The sequence below is a fragment of the Centrocercus urophasianus genome, unplaced genomic scaffold (genome assembly GCF_019232065.1).
Source record: "Centrocercus urophasianus isolate 14NV4802_14NV808 unplaced genomic scaffold, USGS_Curo_1.0 seq_10, whole genome shotgun sequence".
In the NCBI taxonomy this organism is placed as follows: Eukaryota; Metazoa; Chordata; class Aves; order Galliformes; family Phasianidae; genus Centrocercus; species Centrocercus urophasianus.
Window position 1 is genome coordinate 58,282,073 of NW_024884142.1, and position 17,768 is coordinate 58,299,840.

The following is a 17,768-nucleotide window of genomic DNA, read 5'->3' on the forward strand; positions in this document are numbered from 1 at the left end:
GATAGTGATACAGTCATTGGTAATGATTTTAAATTAAAAGACAATAGTTTCAGATTAGATATGAGGAAGAAATTATTTGCTATGGAGGTGGTGATGCACTGGAACAATTGCTCAGAGAAGCTCTAAATACCCCACCTCTGGAAGTGATCAGGTTGCATGGGGCTTTGGCAACTTGAACAAATATAGCTGTCCATCAGGGGGTTGGAACTGGATGATCCTCAAGGACCATTTCAACTCAAAACATTCTATAGTTCTATGACTAAACATTTTTGATCCAGCTGTTTGAAAGAAAGCCAACGCAAAAAAAAAAAAAAAAAAAGAAAAAGAACAAAACAACAAGTAAACTAATCAATTCATTCTGATGAAATAACATTTACCAGGGTCTTCATGCAGACATGGATTCATGCCAGGGAGACAGTCCCTCAACATGCACACACCTTCCAAGACATTTTAGATGTCACAGATGGATGGAAAAAGAAAAACTATCACTCTGAATACACCACTATATTTCCAACTTCAGATAAAAATGCTGAATAAATACACACCTTATTCCATCTCACATTGAGGGACTGCAGGCTATCAGAAAGCTTGTTTTTTTCCTGAAGATCAACATTTTTATCCAGAATAACTTCAGGTTCAGTTCTGTTCAACCATTCCAGTTTGTCTCCCTGTACTTCCATTTCTTCACTTAAGACCTAAAAGGGACAGAATAGTTTTGGACTGAAGTCAGATGCATAAGTGTTAAACAATAACAAGAGGAAAAGTTTTCCTTTTGCTCTAGTACTTAGAAATTTCCTTCAAAATATGTAAGAGCAGCAGCTTTTTGTAGGTTTTTTTTTGTTTGTTTGTTTCTTCTTCGTAACGTGTAGAAACTATTAAAACAAATATTCAAAGATTAACATTTATTACTAATTGGAAAACACATGCAAGGGGTACCTACATAGCCTCATATCACTCACATCAATTCCGACTTCACAAGATGCTTCTATTTGACCACTTCTGGATGCATCACATGTACCCAAAAGTCAATGCTCTTTTAATCAAAATTATAACCTGCCTTAGTTTTAGAAATAATTTAAAAACTAAGAGCTCACTCCTGGCATGAGCCAGGATGTAGGAAACTATCGTCACAACCTACTTTATTCCTAATGATATGTGCTCTAAAGATAGTTAAAAACGTAACACAACCTTACAATTTAATTTTGATCAACCTCCCATAGTCTTCTTTTTCTTTAAGATGAAAGTACAGGTCAGATCCTGCAAGAAGAATGTTACTCTTGGGTGCACTTTCCACTGACTTTAACATAACCATGCTATCATTTGCCCATGAGACCAAAAGCGCTATGGAGTGAGAATCACATGTTTTGTCTTTAAGCACTGGAACAAACGTATGACATTAGCTAGTATGCATCGTATTCATCCACCCTAATTATTTATAATACTTGCATAACACATTACTATGAGGTGTGTACATAAAAGTGACAGGAACACAGGCCTGAAGGTAGTTCACTGAACAGAGCTTCCAGTTAGAGTTAACACAATACCAAATAGTACCTTTACTAAATTTTCAAGCATCCATTTAAAAAAAAAGAAAGTTTGCATTGTTTCTTTTTGTTTGAATTAGATGTCCATTTACTTTATTTAGAAACCTCCTCATTCCCAGGTAGTATTTATTCCTGACTGATCAGCTAACATCCGCTACTCCCACTTCCCCAGTAACAGTCTTTAGTAACAAATCTTCTCCCCCATGTTATCCTATTTCTTCTCACCATCCCTCTTCTCATTGTTCTTTGGCTATACAAAACAAGGAAAGTTATCCAAGTTTCTTTACATACGAGGAATTCTTCACCCTCCTGAACAGCTCAGTAATCTTACTAGTACTTTGAATTCACTTCCCTAATTAGCAGAATCATAATTGCAAATACTGTTCCTGCTGTGATAGGTCCAAATATGGTATTTAATTCCCTGCCAGTGCTTCTCCAGTAAATTCTTATATCACACATGCACACACACACACTCCCTATGATCCACTTCTTCCTTTCACTTCAGGGATTCACAGGAAAAATTAAACTTGCACAGTAGCCAACCAGCAGGATACTCAATTGATTAAAAAGAGATTGAACTTGTTTAGGCAAATACAACAGCAACTACTTTACATCACTTATATACTTTCATTGCAACTTCAAGGCTTTCTAATTTGATCTAGCAGTAGGCCTCTTTTTAATTGTTATTTTTAAAAAATGAGTAACTATGATTACTGGATTCTTTTTAGTATTCCAGAAATAGTCTCTTTCACACATCCTAAAATTAAAGTTATTTTGCTATCAAAGCCAGATACAAAATAAACAGCAAAAATATCATACATACACACATCTAAGTAACAGGAAATGACCAAAACCTTCACTTGTTAAAACAGCAGATTAAATACAGTTTAAAGCATGCAACAAAGTATTAAATCTGCCCAATAAACAAGACAATGGTGCTGACATACCCACCTGTCCATGTATCAACCTCTCCATTCTTACAATACCCTTTTAAACCTACAAACTCTTGCTGATGTCTTCAGAATTATAAAGTAGACTTGTGGGTATTATCCTGAGTAAAATTCCTTCTACCAAATTCTACCAGTTGTATATATACTTCTCACTTTCTGAAACTGCCATCATCATCTGGCTAAATAACCATTATCAACTCAACCTGATTTCATTACAAGATGCTACCTGCTTGTGTAAGTAATCACACGGAACTCTCACACAACCAACATAATTCTTTATCAATTTACAGTGAAAATATTCTCCAAAAGTCACATTCTGATACTTTACATGAAACATATACATGCATACATACACACACTCAAGGATCTTGCCTGTAATTCTCGTAAGTTTTCTTCATGGTTGAATGTAAATCTCATGTCCAGAACATTTTCTGCATTTTCCAACCAGCAACGCAGTTCATCAAGCTTTTTTCTGTAATCTATCAGCTGCTGATTCTCTCCCTTTAGCCTTAAAAAGGAAAACAAAATATCTACATGCATTTTTGCAGTGAACGTGACATGCCAGTCAACATTTTTGAGCTTAATCTTGATAGCTTTCTATAACACTTACAAACAGAGGAGGAAACCTTGTATCATCAGACACACTGAAAATTCATGTATTTATCTTAGAATATTTCACACTTCAATCTTTGAAGGAAATTTAAGGCTCATTCATAAAGGACTTTTGTTTTGTTCAGGAAATAGCTGGTCAGCTATATTAAATGGCTGCAAACAGACTGAAGCTTTTGTTTTGAAGTATTGCTCGTGACTTCCACCATACATGTGTTTCGATTAGCACATCTTTGACAATGCAAAAACAGAAATCAAGGTAGAGTACTTTCAGTTTAGCGTCAGCCAAAGAAGCTACTTCAGTGTTCCTTCCAAAAAAGGTGTCTGGCTTAGCAATAAAATGATTTTGAAAAAGAAGAAAAATCAGAAGTAATATGAGACAGCTTAAAAAAAAAAAAAAAAAAAGGTCAAAAAAAAGTCAGGAAAATTCAGATAAATGACAGCATGCAACATAATACACTAACTCTCACAGAGTCTGCAAAAGGAGAGTCTCTTCACCACATTTGGCCAGATATCCAAATTCCTGAGTAACCTGTTACCTCTGCTGTCTATCCATGACCTCAGCAGTGATTGCTTTCCAGTGCCTATTCAGTCCTGCCAGCTTCTCCTGCAGGAAGCTCCCATCTGTAGCAGAGAGTTTCTGTATGATTCCTTCCCCAGTTCTGTTCAATGCCAAAACACTGCTCTGATGGCTGTGTACTCCTTCTTCAAGTTCCTGTCAGAAAAAAAAGCGACAATTTTATTACTGACCTGAGATGACTTTGATCTATGGCTCATAATATGCACAATAAATCATGAGTGCATACTGTTTTACTAAAATAGGCACATGAAGCTACCTTACTTAAAGTTGGATGCTGTTGATTTAAGTTATTAAGTCTGTTATTAAATGTGGTTTAATTTTCTAATGAGTGTCATAAAAAAAGAGACGATACAGAATTCACTACTGAATACTACCTAGGATCACAAGAATTCATTCAAATGATCAGTGTTAGAATTCACGCTCGCTTCTGATTCCTTTACAGTACTGCTAACAGGTACTAGGACTATTTTTTCAATTTCTTATTTTACAACTATTTCTTCTTGTAAACCATGGCCCTGTCTATTTCTGTAACTTAACACTATATTAGCTAGGATCGTTATGCCTGCACTCTCCAAACATCACAACAAATCCATGAAACTGAAGGAAGTCAAAAGATGCCAGGATCAAAAATTCAAACATTCTTTAAAACTACAGCAAGCTTACGATATTAGGACAAATTTCTCTGCAACCAGAGCAGAAACAAGATAATTCAAAAAAGGGATGGGACATGGCAAAGAAAAAAAAGTTCAAGTAGTAACAAGGATAAAATTAAAAACTATGTGTTAGGATAACACTTGGATAGCCACTCCTTACACAGAGGAAAAAAATAAATCAGACCCTTAAAACAGTGTTTTCCTCTCTTTTAGCAGAGAGTAGCTTAGTTAAAAAGAAGAATCTGCTATTTCATAACATGGATCTAGAAAATTATCCAGTAATTAAACTGCAGTTTAAACTACAATATTTATATATTAACTACAATATTTATAATTAAACTGAATTCTGAAGCAATAAAAGCTAAGGCATCCATAATTTAAATCTCCTCATTTTCTAGAGTAAATGATACCAGTATTTGAATTATCAAATTAAGGCAAAACAATTCAAGACAGAAGTCATCATACTACAAGCAGGAATTGTGATCTTCTCCAGGAATCACTTTAAACTACAAATGAAAGTTACATTACTTGCAGTCTCATACATGACCCATATAAAAAAACCTATAATTTTAGACAAAAATCTAGATTTTCTAGCTTGTCCCATTACTGCACATATTACACATACCTGCTGATGCAGCCCAGCTGTCTGCAGATCCAGGCTGCCATCTGGACCACGGGCATCAGCTAATAATCCTTCAGCTTCTGTTATCCACTGAGAGAGGTCATTGAGATCACAGTGGAACTGCCTCCATGCTTCAATTGCTCTATCAAAGGAACTGTAAAAGCAACACATTGAAAAATTATCCAACCATTTCAGTGAAAAGACTAAAATTTTCACCCCGGTGTTATTTAAGAATTCCATACAGCTTGACTTAAAAAACAGCTAAAGAGTAGCACATAGCCTGGATAAATAAGTCCCAGCACTGAAAGCTTCCTGACATGGAAATAGCTGGTAAAAGCCAACAGCGTAACTTCCAGCTGAATGAGAAAAGGGCAGTCTAAAGCACATTTTTGTTTCTAACACTTAGAGAAATAAAGACTGATTAGCTGCATCAAATTGGCCAGCAGAACCTTTTTTCTTTACTGTAAAGCAGTTCGGACGTCAGACAGTATGAAATATCAAATATGATTAATTGCATAGATTGGTGCTTTTTTCTTCAATTCATACACCATGCACATGTAAATGAAGGTGATTTTGACAATATAGAAGTGACTGTATTACCAGAAGACTTGCGCAAGGAATTCTATAATTGAATCACACATTAATTTCCCATACATTTTGCTATGATTTTCATCTTTGCAGTCTCAAACTAATGTGAAGCTTAGCTCAAAGAGTAACATTTTCAAGTATGGAAAAAGACTGAATTACCACAGTCAGAAAGTTGCTTTCAATTTAAAGTAAATGTTCTACAATGCTAACAAGGAAAAAAAAAAAAAAAAAAAAAGAGTCCATGAATGTTAAGTAAGAAAGGCATGTCAAAAAGCACAGACAAAAATTTTCAATTTGTTGATTGCTAAAAAATAATAAAAAAAAAAAGGTACCATTACAAAACAAAGAGGATAAATGTGTCCAAGGACACAGGACTTGAGACAAACACTTAGCAGCCTTACAGCACCTGAAGGGGGCCTACAGGAAAGCTGGGGAAAGACTTTTTATAAAGGCAGACGGAGACAGGATGAGGAGGAACGGCCGTAAACTGTAAGAGTGCAGATTTAGACTAGATATTAGGAAGGAGTTCTTTACTGTGAGGGTGGTGAGACACTGGAACAAGTTGCCCAGAGAGGCGGTGGATACCTTCTACCTCAAAGCATTCAAGGCCAGGCTGGATGGGGCTATAGCAACTGGTCTAGAGGGAGGTGACCCTGCATATAGCAGGAGAGATGGAACTAGATCAACTTAAATGTCCCTTCCAACCCAAACCACACTATGATTTTAATGCAAGTTCTACATTACCTCTTGTAGACTAGAGAGTATCCCATTCCAAACTAATACCAAGAGTACTCTTTAAAGAGACACACAGGAGACCAGATCTGCTCATCAGAAGGTCCTCACTGATGTGAGGAAAAGCATCATTTGCAGCCCATTACTTTTGTCTTAAGAAATTCCAATCGCAAAGACTTCAAGGTTACCGCATGTATCCAGATATAACATGAAATTAGCGCCAGAGAATCAAAGATATCCAAAGTCGAACTTTAAAAATCTACATTACATCTATTTTCTTCACTAATTAAATCCAGCAATTCCAGAGTTCTAGAGAGATTATTTTTATCAAAATCGTAACTCGCTTTTAATCAAGGCTCATCCATATTTCCTGGCACACACAGAGCTTTGTTTTGTTACTATTTGTCACGTGGTCTAATTCCAATAGAGATGAAAGCAAAAAAGGAAAACTCCTACTCACATTTTTCTGACCCTATTTTGCAGTTCTACTGCATCCTTTCCTTGCATACATCCCATGGCAATACTAAACTGTAGACTGACCCAAATCCCATTCCCCTTTTATTTCTCACATACGTTTCACAGACTTTAACTGAACATACTGTCTCATGGTATTATCTCATTTCAGATTTAACGTGAAGATACGTTCTAAGCACTTAAAATAGTTTAAAAGAATATTTTAATGGGTTCCTTCAAAATGAAAATTTCTGAGGCATAATTTTTTTCAGAATCAAGAGTTTAAGAACAGCAAACACTGAGATAGAAAGCTTTCATGGTTTCGGTTCCCAGCCTAAAGTTACATCAGTATTTCGAGCATAGATCTGTGGTTTTACTCCAGTTTTAAGGCAGATCCACTTGAAACTTGTTTCAATACACAGAATGCCTGGGCTGAAAGGTAAAAGTACAAAAGTCCTGTAAGCATACCACCAAGATTTGGCCACGCCTGGCTTCCTTCAGAAGAACTCACATGCTTCCAAGCCACAGCTTGGATTTGAATTCCCAAATCACCAGCACTTTTAACTCTGGTGGAAAGTTTGTGACAGAAGGAGCAGAACAAGCAAACCAGCAGTGTTACAAGAAGCACAATACAGATTGTTGAGTCTGTGCATGCACACACACACTTGCATATGAAAAACCCACAGACAATTTGATTTTCATGTGTTTAAATCAAAACACGTCAATCAGATTCGATTGAGTACTTAAAGGCTTTGTAAGTGCAACTGAAATCTACTTGTGCTTGGCTACATTAGAGCTTTTATCCAAGATTTAACTACTTAGTTGGAACTCAATCAGAAAATCATTACTAATTCTGAAAACTAATCAGTCTTTTGCCAAGCATTTCAGGTGCTGTTTCTACTAACCCTGTCAAAATCTACACACATCCTAGAAATAGAAAAAGTCAGAGATTACTAAGGAGATAGATTATTTTAGTCTTCTTTCTTGTACTTAGGGCAAGATTGGATAAATGTTCCGTTTAAAAAAAATAAACTCAGTAATAAAAAGGGTTAAAGAATACAAATACCAAAATTACAAAAAGTATTTTAACACTGATGCTAAAATTGTCTTCATTTATTAAAATGCATCACCCCATTAAAATTGAAGCAATTAATATATTCAGGAAGTTGCATTCCATTTTTGCTTATATTCCTAGTCCAGCAGTCTTTTTTGCATGAAAATTGTGCCCAATAATATCCTCATTAAAATGCAAAGCTTTACAAATGTTGTGAAGTTGAAAAGTAATTTGTATTCAGTGAACTAACTGAGAAGGTGATTTGTTGCCTTTTGCCCACTAATCATGAACACCAAAGTTACTCTTTGACACAATTATCTTTTTCAATAGGAAGATTAGGTTTCCAGTTAAACCTGGCTACTTAATGAAATGAAATTTTATTAGTAAATGAAATTTTACTGGCATTTACAGACAGATAATAGTAGTTAAAGCTTTTAAATTAAGTTATAGGGAAGAAAAAGTCATAACTAAGAGCTCAGCTTGACCCATACTTATGAAGACAACAATACAGCTGCAGGTATGATAAGTAATGAAAGGTACCAGATTCTGCAACATTTGTCTCCAAATGTTGGAGGGGACCATTGGCAGCCAGCAGAAACATTGAAAGCAATACCCAGCTAGAACCACTATTCTCTAATTAAAACATAGTGAAACAGCAATGCTTGCTGATGCTTTAGAAATTCTGATGCTTCTCTGATCCAGTGGCTCAGAACTTACTGAAGTATCTGCTTAGACAACAACACCAACCATTTTTATCTTTATTTTCACTGTCAGACTTGTCACACATTTGTAAATCACTTCTGTTCAACGCATAGTACGTGCACCACTTGATCACAGACACCAAGCATTCTCAACTTACCACTTACGATCATTGTACATTCTATTAATTCTGTCCCACTCTGCATTCAGCTGGGTTAGTGCATCTCCTATCTGTATTGCTTCAGGCCCAGATGCTTCCAGTATAACATCAGGCTGCTTCTCATGTATGACCGCAATCTGATCCCCAAGTTTATCCAAAATATCTTTCACATTCTACAAGTACAGAAACAACATAAGCCATCAGTAAAATGAACAAGTGCAGGGAAAATTAATGTCCCCAGAATGTTATTCCAAAACAGTATCTACAATAAGATCATAGAATCATAGAATCACCAAGGTTGGAAAAGACCTATAAGATTATCCAGTCCAACCGTTCACCTATTCCCAACAGCTCCCAGATCATAACTATCAGCAGTTCATAGATAAAATCAGCAACAACTGAACTTAACAGTCACTCACAAATTCTTCAGAGTGTTCTCAGTAGTTTGTTTTTTTTTTATGAAGAGGATGAAATACTTTATATACCTGATGTGTTCCTGAGGTAAAGAGACATACTGTATTTCTCAGAGCAGGACCATTGTTATTAAACAAATCCACACTTATGTCATGAACACTGCTAATCCCTCCACTTCTTCCCTCTGAACGTTTAGATATGTAGTACCTTCAGTGCATCCTCCTGAGTTGAAAAATCCTCATAGATGCCTGTATTTAGCTCGGGTGCATTCAGCAACAGCTCAACATCAGCCATGGCAAGTAAGACCTTGTTGATTTCAACCAGGTATTCAGCTGAAAAAGGCAGAGTCCTAACTCCTGTGGCAAAGGGGCTTTTTAACCTCTGCTGGACAGCGATTGCCTAGAAGTACAAAAATTCATTTTATATTTCAAACTGCAAGAAATTTTAAGGAAAAAAACATCACAAGCCAGTAGATTATATTCAGAATTAAAATATCTTAATTAAAAAACAAAGGCTTTCCTAACCAAGTCATGTCATTTCAGAAAGCTCCAAATCCTGCAGAAAACTATTTAATGAAAAAACAAGTTACAAAACAGTAGATAGCATGCTTCACAATAAGACTGTATTATTCCTTATTAAAACTCTGGGGAGGGGGAAAGGCACTGCTGTCGTATCTCTCACCTTGATTCTTAGCCTTCCAGTACATAAACTTCATGACCGAGCCTGCTTTCCTCACCAAGAATTCCCATAAGTTACCAATTTACTGAAGCAGATTCATCTTCTCTCCAGATTCTTCTCAGCACGCATCCCCATCCATATTTCCCAGCTATTTTTAAATAAATTGATGCTTTACCAGTAATACAATATTAATTTTGCAGCAATAAGTGGTACTAACTCCTCAAGATGTTGGCAAGTGCTACCCACTCTGGCTGTTAAGACCAGATCATGTAGCCAAGTACCATCTTAGCAGATTGCAGACTAAGAACAGTAAGTTTGGGCAGCTTTTTCTTGAATTAGAAATCACATCCTCCATCTGAAGTGTAAGGAAACCAGCTGTAAGAAACTATACATGGCCACACCTAGCAAAGGGAGCTGAGCAAAGCTAAGATTGAAGGCAGGTTTCTTGCTGAAAAAATGTTCTGTCCAACCGAACTCCATCACCATCTCTGAAAAGAGCCCCATTCTTTAAAATCAGCATTGAAAAGGTAAACCCACCTCCAAGTAATACACTCCAGTACTTGATGAAATAGAATTATCAACAAGAAATACATAGAAGCACTTAACTGCCCACGTGAGTTACTACCAGCAATGGCTTAGAATACACTTACGAGTTCAAAGGCATAATCATCAGCTCACAGTGGTTTCAACCACTGCACTTAAGTGGGCACAGACATGCAGGCAGTCAGCACAGCTGCCAACAGTTAAAATATTAAGCCCCATTAACAAAGTTGCTGTGAACACCTGTCTACATCTTCCTCCTCCACGTTTCTGAGCATTTCAAATGTGTCACTCAAAATTAACTTGATGTAACATGTGGCATATGTAGTTCAAAAGCAAAAAGGACTGCAGCAAAAAGGTTATGTTAAATTATACACCATTCAGGATTTCTTATGCATAGAATGTTCCTGAAGATTTTATTTATGTAGTTTAAAAGCACACTGACATCAATACTGAGGACACAAGTACCATTACTTCTGCTTTAGTAGCACCACAACAAGCAAGTGGCATAGCAGAAGCTATAACCTCCTATATATGTTTTAGTTACAAATCTAGCATCACGGTTCTTGATGCTCCCCAAAGAAACATTTTCTTGATGTGTTGTATATATTTTGCTACCTTCCATCACTGAAATTTCAAGCAAATGCTGAAGGCTTTGGCAGTGGTGTGATTCTTCTGTGGACAAAGAGGTCCCCAGTTCCAAGGAAATAAGACAAAGGCTGCACAATTGGAAGCAAATTTTACTCAGTAGCATGAGACAAGATGCCTGTCAGATCAGAAAACTTGCGAAGAATTTGAAAGATCTGTGGCATTCAGTGAACTGGCTTTCCACTTGCTGCCAATAATGATAAACAGTGCAACTTCCTGCTTCCCCAACAGCCCCGTTCAGGGCAAGGTTGCTGCTCCTCTGCATGGCAGTAAATGGCAGTACACCTCCTAGTGCTGCTCCTTCAAAGCACATTTCCTGCAGCTGTCTCTCATCACTGAGATGTTTGCTCCCTTCACAGCCCTTCCTCTAAGGGTGAGTATACGTAACCATTGTAAACTACAGCTGAGTTAAGTGTTCTGCTGTTCTCTACCGTGCACTGCAGGTTAGCAGCTTCTAAATTACAGCATTAAGTATTAAAAAAATGGAGGATCAGAAATTTGACATAACTGTGTCTCATGCAAGGCAAACATTTAAGTCTTACAGATGTTGATAATTTTAATTTAGGAACACACAAACCATTTTCTTAGGTACACTCAAAAAGCTATAAATTAAAGATTATTTAGGAAGAGATTTGACAGGATGACAATCGTACATTCTATAAACAAAGGCTCTCAGTGAGAGAAGTTAACAATAATTTTAACTCAGTGTTTAACTCCATATTTAACACATACCTTTTTGACCTGTAGTTCTGTATTTAGTTTCAGATTTTCTTTCCCTTTCATCTTTTATACTTAAACATATTTTTAAACAAAATCTAACAAAGATTCTACTCAAGGCAATATTCTGACTTGCTTCCAAAGTGGATTTTTGAAAATACTGCCCAAGAAATTGACATAAAATATAATGTGAAAGTCACAACCAAGCGTTTACCCAATCTAATCTCAGATCACCACATATTACTTACTCCCTTAGCAAGTAAATATCCCTTAGACCAGAAAACACATGCTTCTTAACCGATCCTTGTCCCTTCTCTCTCTCAGCCAAAATAATTCATAGCCTTTTCAGGAGGAAAAGTTTTCCAATGCTAAACTCACACAACAACTTCTACACTAATTAGTGAAGTCAGTAAGCAATATATTTGTTGACAATATTGCTACTGGTCCGCATTTAAGTAAATCAAAACTTCCCCTGTAAAAAGCACAGCAGGCAAGCAAATATGTTTTCTTTATTATTGGATAATCTGTGTTTCAGATTGTAAGAGAAACAGTATGGTGCATGAGGCATCAAATTCACTCACCATCTGCAAAACGATCATTTTTAATTCAGAACAGCTTTCTAAAACCTGGAAAACTGTCTCAGGAACTTTAGTCAACTAATTACTTTTGCAATATAAGGTTTAATTTCTCTTTTCCCTCATTTACAGCTAAGTTAGAATGGAACAATTCAATAAATATTAAAACAAGTTTAGAAAAGAAGGAATTCAATGAAATGTACGGCATATCGCGATAAACTTATGATGTGGGCTTTTCTGCTCCCTGCAACTCCCTCACATCAAGGTGAGGTGTTGACCCAGCACTTAATTTAATACAGACCCTTTTGTTCATTTGGGATCATGGCTGAGAAGGAAGCTGCCATACGGCAGTCACAGAATCATAGGAGTTGGAAGAAACCCCAAGAGATCACTGAGTCCAACTTCCTGCTAAAGCAGGTTCCCTACCACAGGTCACACAGGTAGGCGTCCAGATGGGTCATGAATATCTCCTGAGAAGGAGACTCCACAACCTCTCCAGGCAACCTCTTCCAGTGCCCCATCACCCTTACTGTAAAGAAGTTCTTTCACATGTTTGTATGGAACTTCTTAATTTTGGGCCACTGCTCCTTGTCTTATCACTATACACCACTGAGAAGAGCATGCCTCATCCATTTGCCTCCCACCTCCCTTTTAGATATTTATAAACATTAAACATCCCTCCTGAGTCTTCTTTTTTCCAGACTGAAGAGACCTACAGCCTACTCAGTCTTTCCTCATAAGGGAGATGCTCCACAACCTTTATCAACTTTATGACACTCTGCGGGACGCCTAATCTGAGGCCTCTTAAATACATCAAGGGAGGTAGGGGATCAAGCACAAGTAAAATGGTAACAATCAGGAATGGAGGGATGTTGTTCTTAAGGTATTTCAGTATCAGAGCTCCTTCTCTGCTGATGCCAATAGAATTCTGAAGCAACTGTGTTCACCTAAAGCAATGATCATTAAGGGGAACACTGTTTCCCTTCAAAGACAGCACAGTCCCAATTAAAAAAATTTTAAAAAATAAATAAAAATAAAATTTAGAAGATCAAAATAAGAAGCGGCAGCCTCAAGACACATCCTTCCTGGCAAGTGTTCAAGATCAATTAGTGAAGCAGAGGAGAGAGTAAGTGACAAAAATTAAACTACGGTCACCCGAGGCAGGCTGCCTTATCACAAAGATACCAGAAGGCTGGAGACACACAAAGGAAAAGCAGCAGCTTCTTCAAATCAGAAAGGAAAACTGCTCTAGTCCTCATCTGAAAGCCCAACAGACACTGTCAGACTAAGAATTACATTTGGAAGTGTAAGGATTTTTTTTTGTACAACTAAATCTGAGCATTTCTTCATCCACAGTCTACTGTAATAGCCCTTGCAATCTGTAGTTATATGATCTCATATGATCTTCTGCATTCAGTACCCTGATACCAAGACGAAGGAATTTCCTCTATCCAGAAATGCCTAGGATTAGCTACAGTATGCCCCTAAATACTAAGACTTCAGTAAAAGCAAAGGATCTGCCTTAGAGAAGATCAGCCAAGCACAAGAAAGACCAACAGGGATGAGGAAGTCCAGTCTGAATCATACCGTTGCACTTCAAACATGGATGGATCTTCGTTCTTTCAAAGAAATTCCATTGCATACATCAGATCCTAAGAAGCTCACATGCAAATACCACAGTAAGTCATCAGGAGTGTCCACTGGGGACTCAACAGAGCAACAGGAAAGAAGATGCTTAGGGTTGTTTCTGTTGCCTAGCTCTGTGCAGGAGGCTTATGATTCAAGTCTTCATAAAGAGAAGTAAAAAAAAAATAAAGTTCACTTTGACAGCCTACACAAGGAAGGACAACAGGCTGCCAGCCACAGGCCCACAGCTATCGTAGGCAGCTGAAGCCACATTACTCTATACCTGTGAATAAAGAGCACCACGTTACAAATTCATGGATACGAGACTCACAGGGAAACAGTGCATTTTACCTCTGCCTTTAAGTTAATTGGCACAGAGTTAAAAAGTTACACAACAGTCAAAAAGAGATTGATTAGTTTTAATAATGAAGGTTCGTATGCAGAAACCAAGAATTACTTGACAGACTGCCTAGTCCCCGAGCTTGTCCAAGAAATTACTTACTGCTTCACAAGGTTCCTGACTGTTATTGCCTAAAATATTAAAGCAATTACCAAGCAGTCACAGTGGTTTGAAGGATGAAAAGGAGAAATAATAATAAAGACAAAATAAAACACAACATACACCACTGAAAGTAGCTGTAGTCTCAATAACTAAGAAATACAGGTTTTTGGGAAGTAAACTTTATCAGACCCTGGCATCCTATTAAATCACCCGTTAAAATGCTTGTCAAGACTCACTTGCATGCACTGTGGCAAAAAACTCATTAAAAAATACTTCAAATTTTGTCATTTTCTGAAATACTGTGTACAGCAATATTAATCACGTAAAGATATTTCTCACTCCCAAGAATTTGAGGCAGTGAAGGGTAACATCTTAGTAGTTACAGTATTGCTATCACTGCATGCAGAGTTTAAGCTTCAAAACGGGCTTTTTTCACACGTGCGCCAATGAGACACTGAATCAGGCTATTTGATGCAGGGCATCAGAAACAGCTAAGCATAACCCTCACGTGAAGACCAACAACAGAAACTATCTTGATTTAACTGCTGTAAGATTTGAGTCTGATGGCTGGGATATTTTGGACCTACGACTACTATGTAGAAAAACCTAATTTTATTCAGGCAGATCATTCCCTAACGAAAAATGAATGCTATTATTTTGAAAACACTTCTTCCCAAGAAATAATCTAAAGAACAGCCATAATCCCTAGCATATCAGCTTATACGCAGCCTTCCCTCTGTTCACCCTAAGAAAAAAAGACTAATTTACCTTCAGCTTTTGTTCATCTTCCATTCCTTGCAGTCCTGGCAGTCGATGTTCAGCCTCATCCAGCCACTTCATTAGATTGTCATGGTCCTTCTTATACTGAGAAAACACTGGAGAGAGTTCTACCACTTGTCTCCTTTGAAATGACCTGCCCTCCTACAGTTGAGTATATCAGAAAAGATATAAAAATATATGAGAAGAGGGAAAGATAGGTCTTACATATTTGAAAAACGAAACTACCCTACAGATTCATCTGATGAGGAAAAATTCCAAAATACAGGATCATACAGTGGAATCACAGAATGGCTTGGGTTGGAAGATCATCGAGCTCTATCTCCCCCTCCACAGCTGAGCTGCCAACCACTGAATAAGGCTGCCCAGGACCTTGAACATCTCCAGGAATATGCAACAGTATAAGCCATTTACATTTATTTTTTTTTAATATATCTTCCATTTATCAATTTGTATCAAAGTCAGCCTAAGGGTCTAATCCTGCTACACCTTATTTTACACTGTACGTCATTTTACAAACTCAAATATGACTTAAACAGGTGAGTTGAAAAGAATATTAATATAGATCCATTTCTCCTTCACAAAAAATATTTTAAATATGATATGTATGAAAGCACTACTATTATACTAGAGTCAGAAATTAGTGACAATAGCCACTGTAGAAACAGAGAAGAAATTTGAGGTCAGACTCACATTCACTACAACTTCTTAAAATGAGAACTCCATGAATATACTTGAATATGTTTGTGCACACACACCAAGGTAGCCACTCTTAACACAGCCCTGTAGTGGAGATAAACCACTGCTGGAGTGTGAGAAGAGGCAACAAATAAAGCAAATGCTCAGATTCTGCACCCACTGTGCAAATATGCACACAATCTGTGACACTGTAAAAAGGAAAAATCAAAACCATTTCCTCAAAATTTTGTAATGACAAAATCCACGGTTTGGAATTGCAAACATTCAAAGAATCAGGCTGGATGTATGCACATTTAACTCTCCTACAGACACTCCTACATTTTAAAAAAAGTTATAACCAGATGGTAAATGAGATACTGAAGGGAGACCAGCATAAATGAGCTGCAACTCTAATAACTACTGTAATCATACCTGTACATTGTTGTACTTTGTCTGCAGAAGCACCAGCTGCATGCGTATCTTCTCTCTCTTATTGTCTTCCATAGGCTGCTGTAACAGCTGTCCTCCTCTCCGTAAAACCTCCTCAATCTGAGCTCTTTCTTGATCCAGCTAGGTACAGACAATTACATAGGAAGAAAATAAAAAAAGTGAAAAAACACAAACATTTTGTACTCTATTACCTTCACAGTAAACCAGCCTTATAACAATTGAGAAGAAAAAGAGAAAAAAAGATGCACATCAAAGTTCACTGTCTGAAGCAGATTATATAAAACCAAAATGAAAATACAGACTATGCAAGAAGCAGCAGTAGGTAGGAAACATATAAGAAAACCATGCAGTGTCTCCAAAAGCCCAGTAATTCCCTTTTATTTTTGATTCCTGTACTAAAAAGATTTTCTCACAATTCCCCCAGTAGTCAGTGGGAATATAATGTGTGGAAAAAAAAAGGATTAAGTCCATTATTTAATTCATCATTGCTCACAAACCTTTTCATCTTCCTCACTCAGCTCCTGGTGCTTTTCTACGACTTTTAACATATTCTGCATGTCACTCTCAAATTTTTCCAGGTCTGGAAAGGCCACTCTGACTTCACGGGGCTCCGGCATGACAGGGAGTCGTTCTTGTCCAACAAGCATCTGCAGTATTTTAAATAAATAAAGGTTTTTTTTCATGGAAAGATCTATGTTTAAAAGAGAATCAGAAGCAGGCAAGCACCACTTTAGCAAAAATCTGATCTATTTTCTAAAGCTATTTGTCTTTATTATGACACTCAATGAGCATTTCATGGCACTCCCCTCACCTTGGCACTTTTGATGTGCTGAGAAACCTTCTCAAAGTTACGGTTCAGTTCTGCCAGCTTTGGTTCAACAAGCTCACGGCACGACACCCCTCGACCATTCATTAGGATGACAGCCTGATCACGCACGTTATCCACACGCAGACTAACATCATCCAATTCAGATGTTAAACGCTAAGTGAAAGAAAAAGCCAAGATTTACAGTAGGAAAATGGAAGAGAATTAACAAGCAAATGAGGCAGCAAACGTCATTTCATTTAGAATAAAAATCTGGTTATTTCACAGCTTCCTCCTTAAACTGTAATATTTTCTACCTTCACAGTTTCCTCCTTTTTGCTTGCTGGCTTCTTCTCAATCTCATCCAGCAAGGCTTCAGCCTGATACAGCCAAGTACTTATGTGGGCAACATTTTCATCGAAGATTTCCAGCTGGCTCTGATGATTCTGGTAAAATTTGAAAAAGACACATCAATGAAAATAGAAAAGAAAGAAAAACAGTAGGAAAAAAACTGCCACTCCACATCATTCTGACTACAAAATACATCACTGAAACAGAAACTGTTGTGGCTACACCTTGGAGAGAAACAGCAAAAACTTGATTGTACCTTTTACCATCACTAAGGTATTTACAAGATTGCAATTTTCATTCCAGACATTAATTAATAATAATAATACTTACTAATATTATAACATCAATGTTATTCTTTCTAAT

At 37.1% G+C, this 17,768-nt stretch overlaps 1 protein-coding gene across 4 annotated transcripts in view; it reads right to left on the reverse strand.

The window, feature by feature from the left end:
• The window catches only part of UTRN (utrophin), a 347,751-nt gene that overhangs the window by 207,913 nt on the left and 122,070 nt on the right, over positions 1-17,768 (reverse strand). For 3 of the 4 annotated variants that reach the window (XM_042814678.1, XM_042814669.1, XM_042814661.1), the window contains exons 35-45: positions 17,372-17,500; positions 17,061-17,231; positions 16,747-16,896; positions 16,232-16,369; positions 15,113-15,265; positions 9,266-9,457; positions 8,645-8,817; positions 4,962-5,112; positions 3,643-3,818; positions 2,867-3,002; positions 546-695 (exon numbers count right to left, since the gene is read on the reverse strand). In XM_042814678.1, coding sequence (XP_042670612.1) covers positions 546-695; positions 2,867-3,002; positions 3,643-3,818; positions 4,962-5,112; positions 8,645-8,817; positions 9,266-9,457; positions 15,113-15,265; positions 16,232-16,369; positions 16,747-16,896; positions 17,061-17,231; positions 17,372-17,500 — 1,719 coding nt within the window. Of the gene's footprint in view, positions 1-545; positions 696-2,847; positions 3,003-3,642; positions 3,819-4,961; positions 5,113-8,644; positions 8,818-9,265; positions 9,458-15,112; positions 15,266-16,231; positions 16,370-16,746; positions 16,897-17,060; positions 17,232-17,371; positions 17,501-17,768 lie in introns of those variants that run through there. The other variant, XM_042814686.1, reaches the window with a different exon arrangement.